Source organism: Pseudorca crassidens, chromosome 2 (genome assembly GCF_039906515.1).
Source record: "Pseudorca crassidens isolate mPseCra1 chromosome 2, mPseCra1.hap1, whole genome shotgun sequence".
NCBI lineage: Eukaryota > Metazoa > Chordata > Mammalia > Artiodactyla > Delphinidae > Pseudorca > Pseudorca crassidens.
Window position 1 is genome coordinate 148,738,331 of NC_090297.1, and position 16,998 is coordinate 148,755,328.

Consider the following 16,998-nt stretch of genomic DNA (forward strand, 5'->3'; position numbering starts at 1 on the left):
GTTAAGCAGTATAGTATTTTACCCATAATTAGTAATGTGAAGAAAAAAAAATGTTGCCTGCTATTCCAGTTCTGCAAGGATTAAGCCATTAGCTACTGCAGTTGCTCATGGACAGTGCACCCCAAGGGGAATTCAAGATGGAGAAAAACAGGAAGTACGTTGTGCTTTGGATATATATCTTTCATACTTAGAAAAGCAATAAAATCATTAACTTGAGATGTCTGTTCTTTGGGATTAGCAGTAATCTTTTGATGTTCAACTACATGTCTGCTTTTATTTTCCAGCAAAAAATTAATGTATATCCTGACTGCTGCCTTACCTCCTCAAAGCCATTCCTCAGAGCTGAGAGACTGTTTCCTGGGCTGTAGTCCTCAGAAAGGTCACAGAATAAAACTTAACTCACAACTTTTACCTTGTGAGTTTTTCTTTCAGTGGACAGTATATACATTAATACATAGTATATATATAGTTAATATATACATAATTTAAACACATATTTCCCATAGATAACTGATGTTTAGAGAAACGCACAGATTTCTTGCAGTTAGAAAGTCACACACATCAAATATTTTTTAATCACATTGTTCACTGACATACTCCATTCTGGGGGGGAAAAAAAGCAATGAGAATTTTTTTCTTGTGATGGGAAATTTTGATTCTAAGAATGGTTGATTCCCAAGCAATTGATTTCTAGTTCTCCTTTAAAATTTACTTCCTCAGAAACCCAAGAAATAATAGAGATTGCTAAAATTTTAGCTAAGCAAAACATTGAGCAACTTTTCATATTTTCAGGGGCTACTTGTCTTTCTTTTTTGTTTTGTTGACGTAGGTGTATGTCCTTTGCCTGTATTTTGTGAGGTGAGCAGCGGTTGTCTTTGAATTCTTAAGTCTCAAGCCATTTACCCTTTGCCTGTGATATAAGTTGCAATTTTTTCTTTCATTTTTCTTTGCTTATACTGTTTTATTTTTCTATCTTGTATGATTTTAAATTGAAAGTCAAGTTGATGTCCAGTTCACTCTTTATATTTATCAAGGTAAATGTGAAAGAATATACTTTAAAACACAGAATTACACAGAAATTAGCAGTAGTTTTATACAAATCTATTGTTAAATATCCAGAAAGATTTGATATTTTTTAGAGATCATTAGAGTGGCTGATAATATTATACCAAATAAAGTTTTGATCTATAAGGATGTGGATGCATTAAAGGTTCCAGGGCTACTTATTTAGAAGGTGTCAGTACATGTTTATTGTAGGGGAATAAAATGTGCCACCTGGAAATGTGTCTCATTGGCATGAGGATTATTAGGCTGATTATTATTTTTTTTTAAGTAAAGTTATTTATTTGTGGCTGCATTGGATCTTCGTTGCTGCGTGCGGGCTTTCTCTAGTTACTGCGAGTGGGGGCTACTCTTCGTTGCGGTGCGCGGGCTTCTCGTTGCGGTGGCTTCTCTTGTTGCGGAGCATGGGCTCTAAGCGCATCGGCTTCAGTAGCTGTGGCATGCAGGCTCAGTAGCTGTGGCTCACGGGCTCTAGAGCACAGGCTCAGTAGTTGTGGTGCATGGGCTTAGTTGCTCCACGGCATGTGGGATCTTCCCGGACCAGGGCTCGAATCCATGTCCCCTGCGTTGGCAGGCAGATTCTTAACCACTGCACTACCAGGGAAGCCCTAGGCTGATTATTTTTAAGAAACAGAAAGCTCAGGAAGTTTTTTCTTGTTACCACCCTCTTAACTGCCTAAAAAAATTTAGATAAAGTGATTGTTCCTGGCATAGGACTATAACCAGAGATATGTGCAAAGAATATGGGCTAAAGTGGTGGGAGCGGTGTGTGTGGGGGGGAACTTGGCACGGCCTAGAGATCAGAGTCTACTCTGAGTCTCATTATCTCTGCCTGGCCCAGCAAGCATTTTTCAAACATTTGTTTTTCCACCTCCATGTAAATTACCTTCCTCCCCTTTAAAGTCCCAAACCACTACCCTCAACATACCTCCTTCGTCTTTAGCTGAAAATGGTATTTAAGGGGAGTGCTCTGACCATTTTGGGAGTTACTCAGTTTTCCTGGGTTTTTCCCACATAAACATGTTATTAAAATTGGTTTGATTTTCTCCTGTTAATCTGTCTGATGTCAATTTAATTCTTAGACCAGCTATAAAAATTTCCAGAGGGAAATATTTCCTCCCTGACATTATTAGCTTGATAAATTATTAAAAGTCATGCTTTCTTAGTTAATTTAGTATATTCTGAATTGATACAAAAGTAAGCTAGTTATTTTTATGATAAAAATTATTTTTATTTAAATTTCGTATTTTAAAATTAATAACATAGGTCAAAGCGCTTTTGAAATAGAGTTTAGGAAATATCCAAAGCTTAATTTTTCTTCCAGCTATTTCTCTTGAATAGTATTGACCCATCTCCCCTATAATCATTTAATACATTTTTTAAAAAATTTATTTATTTATTTGGCTGTGCTGGGTCTTTAGTTGCAGCACTCAGGATCTTCATTGCCTCTTCATTGCGGCGTGCGGGATCTTTGGTTGTGGCATGCAGGCTCTTCGTTGTGGCATGCGGGATCTAGTTCCCTGACCAGGGATCCAGCCTGGGCCCCCTGCATTGGGAGCATGGAGTCTTAACCGCTGGACCACCAGGGAACTCCCAATGCCTTTTCTTTTTTTTTTTTTTTTTGTGGAATGTGGGCCTCTCACTGTTCTGGCCTCTCCCGTTGCGGAGCACAGGCTCCAGACGCACAGGCTCAGCGGCCATGGCTCACGAGCCCAGCCGCTCCGCAGCATGTGGGATCTTCCCGGACCGGGGCACGAACCCGTGTCCCCTGCATCGGCAGGTGGACTCTCAACCACTGCACCACCAGGGAAGCCCCCAATGCCTTTTTAATAAACAGAAATTAATTTATTTTTCTTTGAGAAAGTGAAAACTGATATACCATACATTTTTCTTCAAAGTGTCTAAAATGAGTGGATTCTATTCAATAAAAAAGAAAGTATTTAAGAAATAAAAACATGTGTATAAAGAAACATATATAAAGATTAGCAGAACATGAATTAAAATATTAACAATGGTTACCACTGGGTAGTATAATTAATGTGACTTTTCTTCATATCTTCTCCCTGCATTTTCCAAAGTTGCCCTAATGAGCCCATTCTTATTATAAACATTTGAAAAAAAAATGACCAACTTACAAACAGAAATCCTAGGCAACACTTTTTTCCTTTAAATAGTTAGACTATTTATAAAATCCTAAGTATAGCTTTCCCCTGACTAGATAATGTGTGCTTTCCGCACAAGAGAAGAGGGTGAAGGGGTGACCGTAATCCAAGCTAAGAGGAGGGTGCTCCACTAGGTACTGGCAGAGGTTCAGCATCTTCAAGTGCACATGTTTGCATCTCTGTGAAGTCACTTCAAAGATTTTATGAGTCTCAGATCTTATTCTGTTGAAATGAATTGGCTCTTTTCCAATCAACATTTTAATTGGAGGTGTTCTCCAGCTTTATAGTACTTTGTCAAGGAAGGACACTGAAATAACAAGATATTTTTATTTAGATGACAGCGTGGTCAACAACTGAACTACCCAGAATTTATATGCTGATAATCATGATGCTAGCATTGCACGTAAATTACAAGTTTTAAAAGAAGTGTTTACTTGGACTTCCCCGGTGGCACAGTGGTTACAAATCCACCTGCCAATGCAAGGGACACAGGTTCGAGCCCTGGTCTGGGAAGATCCCACATGCCATGGAGCAACTAAGCCCATGCGTCACAACTACTGAGCCTGTGCTCTAGAGCCCATGAACTACAACTACTGATCCTACACACCTAGAGCTCATGCTCCACAACAAGAGAAGCCACCACAATGAGAAGCCTGTGCATGGCAGCAAAGAGTAGCCCCTGCTCACCACAACTAGAGAAAAGCCCACATGCAGCAACGAAGACCCAACACAGCCATAAATAAATAAATAAATAAATAAATAAATAAATAAATAAATAAATAAAAGAAGTGTTTACTGTCCTCTGTTGTGGCTGCTATGTCAGGCACAAAAAAGTATAGCATTGCCAACTACCAATTGGCACTTGCCATCTACCTCTACAAGGATTAAATCATGAGCTGCTGCAGCTGCTGACTTTCAACATCCCCTGAAAGGAGTTCAGGGTGGAGATCGGGAATGAGGCACTCTGTGCTTTGGAAAAAACTGGCAGAACAGGCCTTCAGATAGTTAGATATTTTCAGGAGAAGATTATATGAGATTTTATTTTTATTCTTGCATCTCCTCCTATCTAGGTAAGTACTGAAAGTTTTCATGGTGATGTCTGCTCCTTGTAACTAGCAGCAACCTTCACAAGACTAGCAGCAGCCTTCTGCAAAAATGTAGGCTTGACTGCATATACCCCCCCCACCCCCAAAATCACATATATACTGACCTGCCCCCCTGCTCTTCGTAGCGATTTCTCAGAGATATCTGAATGCTGTCTTCCGGGTGTTAGTCCTCATTTTGCCCCCAATAAAACTTAACTCACAACTCTCACATTGTGCGTTCTTTTCAGTCGACATCATAAATCGATGAGACTAACAATAACTTGACCTTTCCTCATTGCTTCTTTTGTCAAAGGAAGAGTTCTCAGAATTGAGCAAGTGGGCTTCCCTGGTGGTGCAGTGGTTAAGAATCTGCCTGCCAATGCAGGGGACACGAGTTTGAGCCCTGGTCCGGGAAGATCCCACATGCCGTGGAGCAATTAAGTCTGTGCGCCACAACTACTGAGCCTGCGCTCTAGAGCCTGCGGGCCACAACTACTGAGCCCATGTGCCACAACTACTGAAACCCATGTGCCTAGAGCCTGTGCTCTGCAACAACAGAAGCCACCACAATGAGAAGATTGTGCACTGCAGCGAAGAGTAGCCCCTGCTCGCTGCAACTAGAGAAAGCCCCGCACACAGCAACGAAGACCCAACGCAGGCAAAAATAAAAAAAAAAATTTAAAAAAGAACTGAGCAACTAAATAAAAAGAGCCTCATTCTGGAACACACACAGGTCCCTCATAACACATAAAATGATTCCTTGAGTCTCTTTTCTGATTGATGGTTTTGTTAGAGGAAATAAACAGGAGCTCGAGGTTTGGAGGAGGGTCAGCTTCAGATAGCATGTCCTCCTCCCCTACTCGCAGTAAGATCGAAAGAAGTTACTGTATAGTTCAAGATATCCAAATGCTCCCTTGGCCATGCTGAAGCCTCTCCTGTTTCTCAAGGCCAGGAACACTGTTCTTGTACTAATGGACACCCCTGATGAGGCTCATCAGCTCACCTGTCACTCGCAGTTATTACTGCCACTGGATCCCTCATCATTGTTCTCCTTCCACCTCACAAGACTTCCCAACATCATGTGTTACGTGCATCACTGAATATTCTCATGTCCTTTAACATGGTTCTGTGACACTGGAGATGGCTATATTGCCCTCTCTGCCCCTGCACCTGGTCTGGGTGCACAGGTCGTAATTTTTTACAGACTCTAACTCACTCGTTGTCAACCATATGTTGCCGCAAATGATTAACCTTACTCCTGTGAAATACTGTGGCCAAAATTCCAATTTTAAAAGGGAAATTTGAGACAATTTCATTAAGGAATTCCTACCTGTTTTTAAAAAGGCGATCAACGGTCAATGTGCACAGATTGAGATGCACCTTGAGCAAATGCTTGGGTTCCAAAAGAAAAAGAAAAGCTTACTATTCTCAAAGGTTCATAGCATAAATGCACAAAAATGTAGGAAAGCTTTGAAAAGAAACTGCCTGTGCAGAGCACTGACAGTCATCACCCCAAAATCACTGGAAACAACAATCCAAGAAAAAAACCACAAAGGCGTTTCCAGCTCCTGAAGTACATTCCATCTCCTTTTTTATCAGTGATCCAACTAGTGCCATAGCATATTCAAATCCTACTTTCATTTTCAACATTTGAGTTGTTGAAAACGTTTTGAATTCAGTTTATGTATTAGGTACCTGATATTTTCCTGATTTGTTTGCAGAGTATGAGGATGGACACCACTGCCTTCTTTGGGATGCAGATGGATAACTGCTTCTTTCAAGTTTTCATCTGTATTGTTGCTAATTGACAATGGAGAAAAATAGGAAAAATATTTTAAATATATAACTTTCAGTGTTGAAAGAAATGAGTAGCTTTCATTTTGAAATTTAGGCCATACTTTACTTCAAGTTTCTCAAATCTTTGAAGATATCTAAAAAGAAAAACCAAATCCCACATTTCAAGTCTAAGTAAAAACTTGCATTAGGAAATAATAATAAAACCATCCTATTCATTGTGTCAGAAGATTCTAACTTGCTTATAGACAAGTGTCCATACTTAAAATAACACATTTCACTATTTCCAATGTAATTTTGATTAGTAAATTTTGTTCACCACAATACTGTGACATTTAGTTAGGCTTCACAATCTGAATGGCTTTGCACTGCAATTTTACACAAGGCTTCTTTCTTTCCATGTAGTGAAGATGTAAGTTTTGTTTTCTGTACCGTTAATACCCACAGTTAGGAGAGCAGCAGTAGTTTTCATGAAGGTATATAGAACTGAGAGTATACAGAAGTACTTAATTACTTTTAAATGTCAATAATAACAATCATGTGTAAATAACAATAAATAGAGTTAACTTTTCTGACATTCACCATATGTGAGAACCTGTGTTAAGTGAGGTAGAATCTATTATTTTCCCTATTTTGTAGGGAAGGAAAGTAGAGTTTAGACAGGATATGTATCTTGTTGAGGGTCTCATAGTAGTAAGTGAGTGTGAACACATGTCTTACCGATTGCAAAGCCCAGGGTCTTACCGGGTATGCTCCTCTGCCTTTGTGGGTCATTTAATCAGCACTTCACTTTACATAAATGAAATGATGAATCATACGATACCAGTACCTTTAGACTTCAAGTCTAGGTTGGTATTAGGGATTTAAGAATGGAAGCACAAAGAGTTCACTCACTCCACCACTTCCCAGCACTTCCTCATTATTCCTCTTTACACTCTCATGGGGTGGTACCACTTGAGACCAAGAGGAGACTGAGTCAGGAGCAAATTGTCCACAGGATGAGGAAGGGCAACTTGAGATTCATGCATGAGGAAGCGTAGAGGGCTGGACAGCCACGTTGGATGGGCGTCCAAGTAGCAGTGACTAGGTGGTTAGGTGAGTAATGGCCTGAAAGTGGTCTTGGATGCTGAGTGGTACATGGGGCGTGAGAGGATACAACCTTAGTGAGTATGTGTTCAAAGAATGGCTGTGCAGGTGGTTGATGGTGGCTAATGTGAATACAGAGTAATGCAGTGAGCCTTTCCAGAGAGCGGCCTTAATAATTTTGAACTCTATGCATAATACTAATGAAGACTTCAGGCTTTATCTAAATGTGGACAAGGGGCTATTTTGTATAGAAATTGGAGCGAATCAGAGGCAAAAACAACAGGTAAGGATTATTGGGCTCTGAATGGAGGAATCTATTATTTCTCAGTAATCAGTGCATGACTTATCTTGCTTAACATTTGTCACAAATTATTGAGGTAGTAAATACATAGTAAAATACCAAGTGTGCAGATAAGACCTTTTTTTAAAAAAAAATCTAGTGAAATGTCAAGCCAGTGAGGTTATATCACAGAAAAAAACCTTGCATGAACAAATAGGAAAATTGTCACTAAACCTTAATAAGACAGAGGCCCTTACAGAAATATTATAATTCTCTTGTAGGCTAATAACTCAAAATAGAGTGAAAAATGAGAGTTTGTCTACCATTCTCTAGAAAGATACTGACTCATTATACCAGAGTAGCTAAGACAAATCCAATAAAATAGAGGGACAAAAAAAGGATTATTGAAAGAAAGAGGAAATATTTCAACCCTGTACTATACACAGTTCTAGATACTGAAATTCAGTTATACAAAATCAGATTCAGAAATGGGCAAAGAAAATTATCAACAGAACGTGTGAAAGGGTTCATGATTTTGCTTCAGATAACTTGGACTAGAGCCTTAACTCTTAACAACTTTCCACTGATATGATTTTAAGTAAGTCACTGAATTTCTCTGCATCTCAGAGGCTTCTCTGCTTTGGGATGATAATATTATTGGGTCTACCTACTTCACAGAGTTGTTTTGAGGGCCAAAGAAGACCACAAATGGTAAAGCATTTTGTAAACAATGTTTTAGCTGTTGCTATTCTTACTACTAGTCTTGACTACTGTAAAAGTGGAGATCAAAAGTCATTAAATAAAAATTATTTTGAGTCCCTTGTAGGTAGGTGGTCCCTGTTCACAAGTAGCTCATTGTCTGCAGAGGGGCATAGTGAGGAGTGTAGTGGACACCAAGAAGACAAGAGAGAATTTAAAGAGTGTGAGAAAGGACAATTCAGGGAGAGCAGGAAATGGCTAGCTTGTTTGCAAGAAGTTCTGCTCTGATACTTTGTTTTTTTAAAAGTTTATATTGGCATCCTCTGTGCATATCAAAACTACAATTTCTGTAAAGCTTCCTTAGGAGACTGTATTTGCTTAGAACATTTGCTATAGAAAACTGTTCATTTAAAGTTCAAACTGTTTCTCCTGGATATAGTTTGCTCCTATCTCATTGACTTTGACCACATTGATTTTGTTATAATTACATCAACTAGTACACAAGCTGTGTATGTTCTATTCCCAGTCAAAAACATTTCTTGGGCTTCCCTTATGGCTCAGTGGTTGAGAGTCCGCCTGCTGATGCAGGGGACACAGGTTCGTGCCCCGGTCTGGGAAGATCCCACATGCCGCAGAGTGGCTGGGCCCGTGAGCCATGGCCGTTGAGCCTGTGCGTCCAGAGCCTGTGCTCCGCAACAGAAGAGGCCACAACAGTGAGAGGCCCGCGTACTGCAAAAAAACAAAACAAAACAAAACAAAAAAAACCCACATTTCTTTATTTAGATCTGAATCCTTACAAGGTTTTGGCAAGTTTAAAAAATAAATGGAGTTTATGAAAGATTATTATTAGTTTTTTAAAATTTTTATTTATTTACTTATACAACAGGTTCTTACTACTCATCAATTTTATACACATCAGTGTATACATGTCAATCCCAATCTCCCAGTTCATCACACCAACCCCTGCCCACCTCTGCCGCTTTCCCCCCTTGGTGTCTGTATGTTTTTTCTCTACTTATAAGTCTCAATTTCTGCTCTGTAAACCGGTTCATCTGTACCACTTTCTAGGTTCCACATATATGCATTAATATACATTATTGGTTTTTCTCTTTCTGACTTACTTCACTCTGTATGACAGTCTCTAGATGCATCCACGTCTCCACAAATGACCCACTTTCGTTCCTTTTTATGGCTGAGTAATATTCCATTGTATATATGTACCACAACTTCTTTATCCATTCGTCTGTCAGTGGGCATTTAGGTTGCTTCCATGACCTGGCTATTGTAAATAGTGCTGCAATGAACATTGGGGTGCATGTGTCTTTTTGAATTATGGTTTTCTCTGGGAATATGCCTAGTAGTGGGATTGCTGGATCATATGGTAATTCAATTTTTAGATTTTTAAGGAACTTCCATACTGTTCTCCATAGTGGCTATATCAATTTACATTCCCACCAACAGTGCAAGAGGGTTCCCTTTTCTCCACACCTTCTCCAGCATTTTTTATTTGTAGATTTTCTGATGATACCCATTCTAACCAGTGTGAGGTGATACCTCATGGTACTTTTGATTTGCATTTCTCTAACAATTAGTGATGTTGAGCAGCTTTTCATGTGCCTCTAGGCCATCTGTATGTCTTCTTTGGAGAGATGTCTATTTAGGTCTTCTGCCCATTTTTGCATTGGGTTGTTTGTTTCTTTAATATTAAGCTGCATGAGCTGTTTATGTATTTTGGAGATTAATTCTTTGTCCGTTGATTCGTTTGCAAATATTTTCTCCCATTCTGAGGGTTGTCTTTTTGTCTTGTTTATGGTTTCCTTTGCTGTGCAAAAGCTTTGAAGTTTCATTAGGTCTCATTTGTTTATTTTTGTTTTTATTTCCATGACTCTAGGAGATAGATCAAAAAATTTGTTGCTGTGATTTATGTCAAAGAGTGTTCTTCCTATGCTTTCCTCTAAGAGTTTTATAGTGCCTGGTCTTACATTTAGGTCTCTAATCCATTTTGAGTTTATTTTTGTGTACAGTGTTAGGAATTGTTCTAATTTCATTCTTTTACATGTAGCTGTCCAGTTTTCCCAGCACCACTTATTGAAGACACTGTCTTTTCTCCATTGTATATCCTTGCCTCCTTTGTCATAGGTTAGTTGACCATAGGTGTGTGGGTTTATCTCTGGGCTTTCTATCCTGTTCCATTGATCTATATTTCTTTTTTTGTGCCAGTACCATATTGTCTTGATTACTGTAGCTTTGTAGTATAGTCTGAAGTCAGGGAGTCTGATTCCTCCTGCTCTGCTTTTTTCCCTCAAGACTGCTTTGGCTATTCAGGGTCTTTGTGTCTCCATACAAATTTTAAGATTTTTTGTTCCAGTTCTGTAAAAAATGCCATTGGTAATTTGATAGGGATTGCATTGAATCTGTAGATTGCTTTGGGTAGTATAATCATTTTCACAATATTGGTTCTTCCAATCCAAGAACATGGTATATCTCTCCATCTGTTGGTATCATCTTTAATTTATTTCATCAATGTCTTATAGTTTTCTGCATACAGGTCTTTTGTCTCCCTATGTAGGTTTATTCCTAGGTATTTTATTCTTTTTGTTGCAATGGTAAATGGGAGTGTTTCCTTAATTTCTGTTTCAGATTTTTCATCATTAGTGTATAGGAATGCAAGAGAGTTCTGTACATTAATTTTGTATCCTGCAACTTTACCACATTCATTGATTAGCTCTAGTAGTTTCCTGGTGGCATCTTTAGGGTACTCTACGTATAGTATCATGTCATCTGCAAACAGTGACAGTTTTACTTCTTCTTTTCCATTTTGTATTCCTTCTATTTCTTTTTCTTCTCTGATTGCTGTGTCTAGGACTTCCAAAACTATGTTGAGTAATAGTGGTGCGAGTGGACATCCTCATCTTGTTCCTGATCTTAGAGGAAATGCTTTCAGTTTTTCACCATTGAGGATGATGTTGGCTGTGGGTTTGTCATATATGGCCTTTATTATGTTTAGGTAGGTTCCCTCTATGCTTACTTTCTGGAGGGTTTTTATCATAAATGGGTGTTGAATTTTGTCAAAACCTTTTTCTGCATCTGTTGAGATGATCATATGGTTTTTCTTCTTCAATTTGTTAATATGGTGTATCATATTGATTGATTTGCGTATATTGAAGAATCCTTGCATCCCTGGGATAACTGCCACTTGATCACGGTGTATGATCCTTTTAATGTGTCATTGGATTCTGTTTGCTAGTATTTTGTTGTGGATTTTTGCATCTATATTCATCAGTGATATTGGTCTGTAATTTTCTTTGTTTTGTAGTATCTTTGTCTGGTTTTGGTATCAGGGTGATGGTGACCTCGTAGAATGAGTTTGGGAGTGTTCCTTCCTCTGCAATTTTTTGGAAGAGTTTGAGAAGGATGGGTGTTAGCTCTTCTCTAAATATTTGATAGAATCCACCTGTGAAGCCATCTGGTCCTGGACTTTTGTTTGTTGGAAGATATTTAATTCCAGTTTCAATTTCATCACTTGGGATTAGTGTGTTCATATTTAATATTTCTTCCTGGTTCAGTCTTGGAAGGTCATACCTTTCTGACAATTTGTCCATTTCTTCCAGGTTGTCCATTTTATTGGCATAGAGTTGCTTGTAGTAGTCTCTTAGGATACTTTGTACTTCTGCAGTGTCTGTTGTAACTTCTCCTTTTTCATTTCTAATTTTATTGATTTGAGTCCTCTCCTTCTTTTTCTTCAGGAGTCTGACTAATGGTTTATCAATTTTGTTTATCTTCTCAAAGAACCATCTTTTAGTTTTATTGGTCTTTGCTATTGTTTTCTTTGTTTCTATTTCATTTATTTCTGCTCTGATCTTGATGATTTCTGTCCTTCTGCTAACACTGGGTTTTGTTTGTTCTTCTTTCTCTACTTCCTTTAGGTTTAACATTAGATTGTTTATTTGAGATTTTCCTTGTTTCTTGAGGTAGACTTGTAAAGGTATAAACTTCCCTCTTAGAACTGCTTTTGCTGCATCCCACAGGTTTTGGATTGTTGTGTTTTCATTGTCATTTGTCTCTAGGTAATTTTTGATTTCCTCTTTGATTTCTTCAGTGATCTCTTGGTTATTTAGTAACGTATTGTTTAGCCTCTATGTATTTGTGTTTTTTATGTTTTTTTCCCTGTAATTGATTTCTAATCTCATAGCGTTGTGGTCAGAAAAGATGCTTGATATGATTTCAATTTTCTTAAATTTACTGAAGCTTGATTTATGACCCAAGATATGATCTATCCTGGAGAATGTTCCGTGCGCACTCGCGAAGAAAGTATAATCTGCTGTTTTTGGATGGAATGTCCTATAAATATCAATTAAATCTATCTGGTCTATTGTGTCATTTAAAGCTTGTGTTTCCTTATTAATTTTCTGTTTGGATGATCTGTTCATTGGTGTTAGTGAGGTGTTAAAGTCCCCCACTATTATTGTGTTACTGTCGATTTCCTCTTTTAGAGCTGTTAGCCGTTGCCTTATGTATTGAGGTGCTCCTATGTTGGGTGCATATATATTTATAATTGTTATATCTTCTTTTTGGATTGATCCCTTGAATGTTACGTAGTGTCCTTCCTTGTCTCTTATAACATTCTGTATTTTAAAGTCTATTTTATCTGATATGAGTATTGCTACTCCAGCTTTCTTTTGATTCCCATTTACATGGAATATCTTTTTCCATCCCCTCATTTTCAGTTTGTATGTGTCCCTAGGCCTGAAGTGGGTCTCTTGTAGACAGCATATATATGGGTCTTGTTTTTTTATCCATTCAGCAAGCCTGTGTCTTTTGGTTGGAGCATTTAATCCATTCATGTTTAAGGTAATTATCGATATGTATGTTCCTATTTCCATTTTCTTTATTGTGTTGGGCTTGTTTTTGTAGGTCCTTTTCTTCTCTTGTGTCTCCCACTTAGATAAGTTCCTTTAGCATTTGTTGTAGAGCTGGTTTGGTGGTGCTGAATTCTTTTAGCTTTTGCTCATCTGTAAAGGTTTTGATTTCTCCATGGAATCTGAATGAGATCAGTGCTGGGTAGAGTATCTTGGTTGTAGGTCCTTCCCTTTCATCACTTTAAGTATATCATGCCATTCCCTTCTGGCTTGTAGAGTGTCTGCTGAGAAATCAGCTGTTAACATTATGGGAGTTCCCTTGTATGTTATTTGTCATTTTTCCCTTGCTGCTTTCAATAATTTTTCTTTGTGTTTAATTCTTGCCAATTTGATTACTATGTGTCTCGGTGTGTTTCTCCTTGGGTTTCTCCTGTATTGGACTCTCTGCACTTCCTGGACTTGGGTGGTATTTCCCTTCCCATGTTAGGGAAGTTTTCCACTATAATCTCTTCAAATGTTTTCTCTGGTCCTTTCTCTCTCTCTTCTCCTTCTGAGACCCCTATAATGCAAATGTTCTTGCATTTAATGTTGTCCCAGAGGTCTCTTCAGCTGTCTTCATTTCTTTTCATTCTTTTTTCTTTATTCTGTTCTGCAGCAGTGAATTCCACCATTCTATCTTCCAGCTCACTTATCCATTCTTCTGCCTCAGTTATTCTGCTATTGATTTCTTCTAGTGTATTTTTCATTTCAGTTATTGTATTGTTCATCTCTGTTTGCTTGTTCTTTAATTCTTCTAGATCTTTGTGGAACATTTCTTGCATCTTCTCAATCTTTGCCTCCATTCTTTTTCTGAGGTCCTGGATCATCTTCACTATCATTATTTTGAATTCTTTTTCTGGAAGATTGCCTCTCTCCATTTCATTTAGTTGTTTTTCTGGGGTTTTATCTTGTTCTTCATCTGGTACATAGCCCTCTGCCTTTTCATCTTGTCTATCTTTCTGTGAATGTGGTTTTTGTTCCATAGGCTGCAGGATTGTAGTTCTTCTTGCTTCTGCTGTCTGCCCTCTGGTGGATGAGGCTATCTAAGAGGCTCGTGCACGTTTCCTGATGGGAGGGACTGGTGGTGGGTAGAGCTGGCTGTTGCTCTGGTGGGCAGAGCTCAGTAAAACTTTAATCTGCTTGTCTGCTGATGGGTGGGGCTGGGTTCCCTCCCTGTTGTTTTTTTGGTCTAAGGCGACCCAACACTGGAGCCTAGCTGGGCTCTTTGGTGGAGCTAATGGTGGATTCTGGGAGGGCTCACACCAAGGAGTACTTCTCAGAACTTCTGCTGCCAGTGTCTTTGTCCTCACGGTGAGGCACAGCCAACCCCCACCTCTGCAGGAGACCCTCCAACACTAGCAGGTAGGTCTGGTTCAGTCTCCTATGGGGTCACTGCTCCTTCTTCTCAGTCCCAATGTAGACACTACTTTGTGTGTGCCGTCCAAGAGTGGAGTCTCTGTTTCCCCCTGTCCTGTCAAAATGTTGCAATCAAATCCCGCTAGCCTTCAAAGTGTCATTATCTAGGAATTCCTCCTGCCATTGCCGGACCCCCAGGTTCAGAAGCCTGACGTGGGGCTCAGAATCTTCACTCCAGTGGCTGGACTTCTATGGTATAAGTGTTCTCCAGTTTGTGAGTCACCCACCCAGTGTGACTGGGTGGGATTTGATTTTATTGTGGTCGTGCCCCTCCTACAGTCTCATTGTTGCTTCTCCTTTGTCTTTGCATGTGGGGTATCTTTTTTGGTGAGTTCCAGTGTCTTCCTGTTGATGATTGTTCAGCAGTTAGTTTTGATTCTGGTGTTCTCAAAAGAGGGAGTGAGAGTGGTCATTCTACTCCTTCATCTTGAACCAATCTCAAAGACTATTATCTTTTTAAAATACCCATGCAAAACCTTAATTCTTCCACACTGACAGCCTGGGTATGTGTGCCAGTGGGACACACTTTCTAACTTCTCGTGCCCTGATAGGGTCAGTGTATAGAGGTTGGAGTCTGAAATGTTTTAGCAAAACAAGGATACCAACATTCTCATCAACACCCTTGTAAAAATTCCTTCTATTTTCTCTTTTGCAAAATTTGAGTCCTTCATAAATTCTATGCTTTTAAAAAAAGTGTTCTTCTTATCATATATATTTTTTTAAAGAAAGTAACAGACACAAAATGGAACCATTTGATCCCAAGACTTAATTGCAGTTTTGACCTGCAGAAATTAATCTTAATCAACCAGTCTGAAATTTTCTGGTCAGCATCAATAAGGTAATCTGTTATGTAGGTCCTCTCCACCTCCCAGAGGAAGAAGAGGTAATCAATTTCATAAATCCTTGCTGTCTAACACCTCTGCCCTGCCTCCAAAGAAGATGTCCTGATTTAAAAATAACCCTTGTTTCCCTGAATAGCTCCTTTGCCCCACCCTTCTTCCTATGAAAACCTTCCGTTTGTACAACTCCTCTGTGCATCCTTCTAGTTGCTAAATGGGATGCTGCCCAATCCATGAATCTTTTAATAAAGCCAATTAGATCTTCAAATTTACCCAGCTGAATTTTTTTGTTTTTAATAGTATAAATCCTTCTTTATGCCTAATATGTGTCATCAGCCTTCTTTATAAGAATTATCACCTCTGTTTATGCAGTACTTCTTTTTTGAGGTTTTCTTTGTAAAAAATTAATCCCCATAAACCAAAAATAAATAGAGTTGAGGGACCAGAAGGGGGAGTTCTCCTGCCCTAGGAAGACAACAGAGACTAGCAGGAAGAAGAAAGACTCCTTTTCTTTCCTGGAAAGGGCTCAGCCAGTGAAAACTCATGGACTCTTTGTTTACTACAGCCTGCCCAACTTCCTTTTCCTCCCAAGAAAAGCACTCTCCTTCCCTTGTCATGCAGGGACTTGCATATGACTCACCATGGTTGCAGACTTCAAACTGCTATTCTCTGTGGATCCCAAATAAACCCATTTTTGCTGGAGAAATAACTGGCAGTCTATCTGTTTTAGGTCAACATATTTTACATCTCTTTGGCTTCCAAGAAGCAGCAAATAGAGTTATAAACATATTCTAGGAGAATATGGCCGTACTTACCCTTTTTTGCACTTTAGAATTATCAAACAGGAAACAATGACAGGTAAAATCAAGAGGATCATACCAAAGAACATGCCTAGGCAGTAAAACATGGTAATTAAATGCATGGAAAATATAAACTGTAGGTTTCAAACTGTGTCTTAATGAGTTTTTAAAAAGTAAGTATAGGGCTTCCCTGGTGGCACAGTGGTTGACAGTCTGCCTGCCGATGCAGGGGACACGGGTTCGTGCCCCAGTCCGGGAAGATCCCACATGCCGCGGAACGGCTAGGCCCGTGAGCCATGGCCGCTAAGCCTGCGCGTCCGGAGCCTGTGCTCCGCAACGAGAGAGGCCACAACAGTGAGAGGCCCGCGTACCGCAAAAAAAAAAAAAAAAAAAAAAAACCAATAAAAAGTAAGTATAAATTCTGTTTTTAAAACACGCCCCCCACAGGCTTATCTTTAAGATTTCCCCTCTGCTCCAGGTTTAATCTAGCATATTGGTCTTATTACCCCAGGGTTATAAATGAGCAGTGAGAGAGCAGTTTGTGGCCTTTGTCCAACAGCAGCCTTTCAACAGGTGGGTGGGAACAAGCACTGGAGCTCCTCTGCTCAGCTCGCCATGACCCTGCATGTCTCTTGTGTGAGGCGCAAGGCACGAGCTACTCTATGCAGCAGACTCTACTGATTCTCTTAGAAACTCTACCACAAAACTATTCCTCTCACATAGGCAGATCACAGAAATGGGCTTAGAAAATTTGTCTTTGTGGCTTTCAATTTATGCAAATGGGCATGACTACCATCCTGAAGACTATTCCCAGGTTATAAACTAAAGAGCAAGTTGCCTTCTCCAGACACATTAAAATAGGAAGAATGCTTCTTTT

The 16,998-nt window shown here is 39.2% G+C and overlaps 1 protein-coding gene across 1 annotated transcript in view; it reads right to left on the minus strand.

Annotated features, from left to right (window-relative positions):
- Nucleotides 1-16,998, minus strand: part of CR1 (complement C3b/C4b receptor 1 (Knops blood group)) — a 120,981-nt gene that overhangs the window by 4,158 nt on the left and 99,825 nt on the right. The window contains exons 20-21 of the mRNA XM_067711107.1: nucleotides 16,137-16,212; nucleotides 6,005-6,109 (exon numbers count right to left, since the gene is read on the minus strand). Coding sequence (XP_067567208.1) covers nucleotides 6,005-6,109; nucleotides 16,137-16,212 — 181 coding nt within the window. The remainder of the gene's footprint in view (nucleotides 1-6,004; nucleotides 6,110-16,136; nucleotides 16,213-16,998) is intronic.